Here is a 7,060-nt window from a genome sequence, read left to right as displayed (position 1 = left end):
CTCTCTCTCTCTCTCTCTCTCTCTCTCTCTCTCTCACACACACACACACACACACAGAATGGACTTGCATCATAAGCATGATTAACCTTGGCAAATCCAAGCATCTCAGCCAAAATATGTACTGATTTCCTAAACGTAAAAACTTAATTCCACACTGTATAGTTTATATACTTAGATTCCAATTGATATCCTTAACACCAATCAGGGAGGTCTGGTGGGAAAAACAAACCAAAATTGTTTTAAGGTAATATTGACAAGGGTTGCTTTTTAAATTGGGCTTTAACTTTTGAACGTGTGTGGCGTGTGATGCTACTCCACTATAATGGGATTTCCTTACATTGAAGACCTGTGTACATGAGTGAGCCCAGGTGGCTCATGGTGTCTGGTGAGGATGTGGACTATGAACACCAGGCAATGCATGCTGTTGGTGACTGCTTCTGTTGGGGGGAGCAGGTGGAAGCTAGGAGGGGTTGTGGTGGGGCATCACCTCACAATTTTGAGATGGGGTTTTATTTTGCAGATTCATGCATTGATCACAGGCCCATTTGACACTCCTTATGAAGGGGGTTTCTTCCTGTTCGTCTTTCGGTGTCCACCCGACTATCCCATCCACCCACCTCGGGTCAAACTGATGACAACGGGCAATAACACAGTGAGGTTTAACCCCAACTTCTACCGCAATGGGAAAGTCTGCTTGAGTATTCTAGGGTAAGAGGAGACTTCTAAGAGGCCAAGTTGGTATTAGCAAATAATCACTCTAGGACAGCCTTCATCAATTAGGGTTCCTCTTCTGAACCTACAGCACAGAAGTGATTGAGTATTCGGTTCTCAGGGTGGCACGTGACTTGTATCATTCTAGTTGGAAAGGAATAAGATCACGTTATTACATGTAAGAAGTGTCTTAAGAAATGGTTTACTCAGTGCAGTCTTTGAGCTGTCTGCCACAGCAGCATCTGCAGATTTGAAGGTCCCATCCTACAAGTGTATCTCAAGCTCTGGGGTGTGGCAGCCGTCTGCTTTTTAGAGGCCATACAGATGGTTATGCTCTATGCCCTTTTGAGAGCTACTCCCTTAGGAAACATTAGGGCCTTACTTTTTCCCCAGAGGCTTGAGAAAGGCTCCAGGTCTGCTGTATTCATGCAATAGGTGTCTGATTGGATTGTCTTTGGAGGCAGTGGTGCTAATAATGATTATGAGAATTTACCAATTGAATAATAAAAAAAAAAATCAGAGCTTGGAAATAATACCAGAAATGAAATGGGTGTCACATATACTCCACAAGTCCTACTAGGAAGTTGCTTTGTGGAGTTCTTACTCATTCCATATCAAGATATTTGTAAGATACTCAGATTGAAGAGTATCTTGTAGCCTGCTTTGGATTCTTTTGCAGTCCAGGTTTCCTTGAGGTAGAGAGTAAATATGGGTTGAATATTGAGAAAGTTGCTGTAACTAGTGATGCTTTCTTTCTTGCATCCAACACATTTCTAGGCTTGTGTTGTGAGAAAGGGGCAGCCGAAGCACATTAGAAATGTGGTTCTTCCCGCCCCCTTCCTTTCTTTCTCCCTCTCTCTTTCCCTAGAACTTTCAAATCTAGGGATGTGGTATACTCTTGTGGGATTATGGCTGCTGGGAAGTCCCATTGAAGGAGAGTATGTATAATACGTCCTTCATCTTATTAGGCTGCATAAGTGTCTTTGCTGGTGGGGCTGGGGTGTGTATGTGTCCCTTGATAGTATGGAAGTTAAGTCATGGGTTTGGTATGAAGTTTGTTCTTGAAAGTATGCTTGTAGTAGGTTTTCCCTCAGTAGGCTAATATGAAGCCATCCTGGATACTAGCTCATACAAAGATGGTGGTTGAGTGAAAGCCATAGAAGTTTGTTGCACAGTATTGAGATATCCACCCCGAAATAGAAATTTTACAGGTCAGAGTCCTGAAGTAACAAGTTTCTTATGTAGTTTTAGTTGGCTACATTAGCTTTTTGGCCTAATTCCCTCTCTTCATAGCTAGAAATAACTGTCAGGTTGACTAGCTGCTGAAATAACTAACCCTGTTGATGGGAATTGCCATATGTAAAGTGGGCAACAGCATTGGAAGAGAGCAGTCCCTGCAGTTTCTTTTCTTTTTTTCCTTGGGGGGGGGGTGGGGGGTGGGACAGGGTTTCTCTGTTTCTCCTTGGCTGTCCTGGAACTCACTTTGTAGACCATGCTGGCCTCGAACTCAGAAATCCACCTGCCTCTGCCTCCCAAGTTCGGGGATTAAAGGTGTGCGCCACCACTGCCTGGCTAGCTGCAGTTTCTAATCAGACTTGGGTCTTCCTTGAGTGTAGAAGGGAAAGGGTAGTGGTTAGTTAACTTAAGCTTGTCAGGGCTGAGGTCGTCTTCTGTTTCCATCTCTCATACCATCTTGTTAATTAATTGAGCTAAAATAAATACCTGTCATGTATGGTAGGACAGATTTCTGTAAGTTCAAGGACAGCTTGGTCTACTTAGCAAGTTCTAGGACAGCTAGGGCTACATTACATTAGTGACACTCTACCTGTAATGAATGAATGAATGAATGAGTGACAACCTGTCTCTAAATAAATAAAGGAAGGAAAGCATTGATGTTCAAGTGCCCCACTCTAATACCTAATGTGTTTTAGCCAGGAGTGGTGTAAGGAGGCAGAGGCAGGAGGATTGCTTTTAAATTTAATAGCCAAGGTTGTATACCAAGACCCAATCTTAAAAGTGTGTGGGGGTGGGGGTAGGATATTTTCCCTGGTGTTCAAGTTGTTTTCTGTTATTTTAGATATTGTCAGACTCTCCACATTCTGAAAATGCGCCATCATTTCTGTCTTAGCAGAGTTGTGTGTCTTCAGAGAATTTGACTCTGCTTGTCTTATTACAAAACTGAGTATAAACGTCAGCGTGTATCCTCATAGGCAATAGCTTCAGTCACCTTTAGCCTTTGATTAGCTGCTCTCCTTTCACCAACTCTGTCACCAATAACTAATTATAAGCTCTTTGAAGTCACAGGTTAACATTTAGACAGCCTTTAGAGTTATTTTCTCTAATTTGGGTTCCTGTTTTGGTAGGGTGGCCTTCCTTGGCCACTGTTTCTCTTCTAGATCAAAACAGAGTTTTCAGAGTTGTTCTTGCTTGTTCTCTGTTTTCCTCTCTCTCATTTGATAAGAGAATTTAGGCATTTGACTATTGTGGTGAATGGCGAGTTGTTAATGGTGGGATGCTGTTGCTGTCAGGGCTCATTAGCTGTTCTCTGCATCACCCTCTTCCTCTGCTGTGTTTGCAGTACTTGGACTGGCCCTGCCTGGAGCCCAGCCCAGAGCATCTCTTCTGTGCTTATCTCCATCCAGTCCCTGATGACTGAGAATCCCTACCACAACGAGCCAGGCTTTGAACAGGTAAGCACAGTTGGGCCTTGTGCTGAGACCTGCAAATCAGGGGGTATAGGTGCTCTGAGCTACCCCAGAGTCTTTTTTCTTGTTTTCTACCTAGGATAGCTCCCACGTGATACTGGCATAAAGAGAAAGGAAACCGACATTACTCTTTTTTTTTTTTTTTAATATGGTTTTTCAAGACAGGGTTTCTCTGTGTAGCCCTGGCTGTCCTGGAAATCACTCTGTAGACGAGGCTGGCCTCGAACTCAGAAATCCACCTGCCTCTGCCTCCCGAGTGCTGGGATTAAAGGCGTGCGCCACTATGCCCGACTAAATAACTCTTTTTTTGTTTTTTTTCTTTCTTTGTTTTTTTTGTTTTGTTTTGTTTTTTTGGTTTTTCGAGACAGGTTTTCTCTGTGTAGCCCTGGCTGTCCTGAAACTCACTCTGTAGACCAGGCTGGCCTTGAACTCAGAAATCCACCTGCCTCTGCCTCCTCCCAAGTGCTGGGATTAAAGGCGTGCGCCACGACTGCCCGGCATAAATACTCTTTATTTGCAAGAATTGCAATATCAGCTGGGCATGGTGAAGTGCACCTTTAATCCCAGTCCTAGGGAGGCAGAAGCTAGTGACTCTCTGAGGTTAAAGTCTGTGTGGTGATTTCCAGGCCAGCTAAGACTTCATAGTGAGACCCTGTCTAAAAAAACAAAAAAGTAAAGGAAGAAAGGAAACAAACAAACAAATGTTACAATAAGATTGTTAAGTATTTGGCTTGTGTTAGCTTACTTAGTTGAGGTAAATGTTGTCATTTGGAAATCCATTTTGAGCCTACGTTAGGTTTTTTTTTTTAATTTGTTTTTAAATTTATTCTATGTATAAGGGTAGTTTTTTTCTGTATCTATGTTTGTGTATCTTGTGAGTACCTGATGCCAAGGAAGTCAGACGAGGGCATCAGGTTCTGTGGGACTGGAGTTAGCGACATCAACCACCATGTGGGTTCTGAGAATCAAACCCTGGTCTTCTACAAGAACAACAGGTGCCCTTAACTGATGAGCATTTCTGCAGCTCCATGCCTTACTGAGTGTGTCTGCAGTCTGAATATAGCCTTAAGGTGATCTGTAATGACTTCTGCCCTACTGAGCTAGCCTCCCCCACCCCCAACATAATACCAAGGATTGAATTTATGGAATGTAACCATAAGCTACTTCCCTAACCCTTTGAGTTTTCATGTTGAAACAGATTCTCAAGAGTTGTGTAGGTCGGCCTTGAATTCTCTGTATTCCAAGCAGCCTTTGGACTTTTTTTTTTTGTTATAAGATTAGCTTTTGCTACTTGTACTTGAGTGTGTGTTGTTTGGTGTGCATGCATGCACATATGCATAGGGCATGGAAGCCAGAAGAGGATATAGGATAACGTGGAGCTGGAGTTGTAGAGGGTTGTGAGCTGTTAGGTATGGGGGCTAGGGTCCAAACATGGGTCTTCTGGAAGAGCAGCAAGTGTTCGTAACCACTGAGCCCTCTCTCTGGCCTCCGAGACCTTGAACTTTATATCCCCGTAGTGGGGATCACAGGCCTATGTCACCAGGTCTTTCTCTAGCTATCTATTATTTTGAAGATAGGATGGGTAATTATTTGTATAGTTAAAGGAGCTAGTCATGCGGGGGGAGAGGGGGTGCATGCCTTTAATCCCAGCACTCAGAAGGCAGAAGCAGGTGGATTTCTGAGTCCGAGGCCAGCCTAGTCTACAAAGTGAGTTCCAGGACAGCCAAGGCTACACAGAGAAACCCTGTCTCGAGAAAACCAAAAAAAAAAAAAAAAAAAAAGACAGGAATATTCTAGTTGACACTGCAAAGAAAAGAGAGTAGGAAATACACATTTGCCAAGGGTAGTGCTGTATGCCAGGTTGTGCTGGTCCTATTTATATATTTTTTTAATATTTGTGCTGACAACAAAGTAAATATTGTCCTAATTTTCAGGTTTTCTTTTTCTTTGTTTTGTTTTTGTTATATTTTTTTTCTCCCAGATGGGGTGCTTGTGTGTGTGTGTGTGTGTGTGTGTGTGTGTATTAGTTATGCACATGCATATTTGGGATAGAACCCTAGGGACAAAGTACCTTATAACTTATTTACATTTGTCTATCTCCCAACTTTTGACTCAGTTTACTTGGAACATTAAAGATTGTTCCTTTGATAAGTTTATAGAACTTCAGAGATAAAGGAAACTACAGACAAGAAAAGAAATTAGCCAGTTAGCTCCAGCATTGTTCCACATTAATTTTTACTTAATAGGCCTTTTATTGAGACTCAGAATACTCTGATGGATCGAGTTTGCTGATTAATTATTTGACCTATAATAGAAGGGGTGGTTTTGGGTTTGGGTTTGTTTTTTTTTTTTTAGTTTTTCGAGACAGGGTTTCTGTGTAGCCCTGCCTGTCCTGGAACTCACTCTGTAGACCAGGCTGGCCTTGAACTCAGAACTCCACCTGCCTCTGCCTCCCGAGTGCTGGGATTAAAGGTGTGCGCCACCATGCCCGGTAGAAGGGGTGTTTTTATGTATATGGAGGTCAAGGGTCCACGGCTTAGTTGTCTTGGATTTACAGTGGGAAAGGTATTCTTTAATTCTTTTACTGTGTGTGTTTGAATCATGTACTCTGAATTAACTCTGAGGTATCTTTGCCTGGCTTTTCTCTTTGACTAAATGGGTACTATGCCATCTGTCAAATTACAGGAAAGACATCCAGGAGACAGCAAAAACTATAATGAATGTATCCGGCATGAGACCATCAGGGTTGCAGTCTGTGACATGATGGAGGGCAAGTGCCCCTGTCCTGAACCCCTACGGTATGTGTCCATCCATTTTGGAGACTCAGTTTGCATCAGTCTGTTGTCAAGAAACTTAGAACAGAAAGAGAAAGATGGATTTGGTTTTTTTTAATTCTTTTGTTTGTTTGTTTGTTTTTGGATTTTTCGAGACAGGGTTTCTCAGTGTAGCCCTGGCTGTCCTGAAACTCACTCTGTAGACCAGGCTGGCCTTGAACTCAGAAATCCGCCTCCCTCTGCCTCCCAAGTGCTGGGATTAAAGGCGTGCCCCACCATGCCGGACAATTCTTTTTTTTTTTTTTTTATTTGCTTTTGTTTTTTGTTTTGTTTTGAGACAAGGTTTCAGTATGTATGTACCAAACTGTCTGCCCAGCTTTTTTGGTTTGTGTTCACACAGGATTTTAATTATCAGGATAGGCTGGCCTGGAACTCCTGATCTGCCTGCCTCGGCCTCTGTAGTTCTAACGTTGTGCCCAGTCTGGTTCATGCTAATTTATTTCTTTTGGTTCAAGCTTTTAAAGAGCAAGTGGCTGTGGTTACTCAAGAAGTTATTCAGAATTTTTCTGTTTGTTTGTTGGGGTTTTGGGGGGAGGCGAGGGGTGTTTTTCCAGACAGGGTCTAACTATAGCTGTGGCTGTGCTGGACCTCCTCTTCACACCAGGCTGGCCTCAAACTCACAGAGATCTACCTACCTCTCCTTCCCAAGCCCTGGGATTAAAGATGTGTGCCACTCTGCTGGGCCTCTCAGTTCTTTAAGAGTATGAAATGTAAGCCAGGCGGTGGTGGCACACACCTTTAATCCCAGCACTCGGGAGGCAGAGACAGGCGAATTTCTGAGTTCAAGGCCAGCCTGGTCTACAAAGTGAG

At 43.1% G+C, this 7,060-nt stretch overlaps 1 protein-coding gene across 1 annotated transcript in view; it reads left to right on the top strand.

Moving 5' to 3' along the window:
• Ube2z (ubiquitin conjugating enzyme E2 Z) overlaps positions 1–7,060 on the top strand; it is a 20,357-nt gene that overhangs the window by 3,851 nt on the left and 9,446 nt on the right. The window contains exons 3-5 of the mRNA XM_021213078.2: positions 521–708; positions 3,290–3,401; positions 6,102–6,214. Of these exons, the coding sequence (XP_021068737.1) occupies positions 521–708; positions 3,290–3,401; positions 6,102–6,214 (413 nt within the window). The remainder of the gene's footprint in view (positions 1–520; positions 709–3,289; positions 3,402–6,101; positions 6,215–7,060) is intronic.

This window comes from Mus pahari, chromosome 14 (assembly GCF_900095145.1).
Source record: "Mus pahari chromosome 14, PAHARI_EIJ_v1.1, whole genome shotgun sequence".
Taxonomy (NCBI): Eukaryota; Metazoa; Chordata; class Mammalia; order Rodentia; family Muridae; genus Mus; species Mus pahari.
Note: the sequence above shows the minus strand (reverse complement) of the source record. Positions and strands in the feature narration are given on the sequence as shown.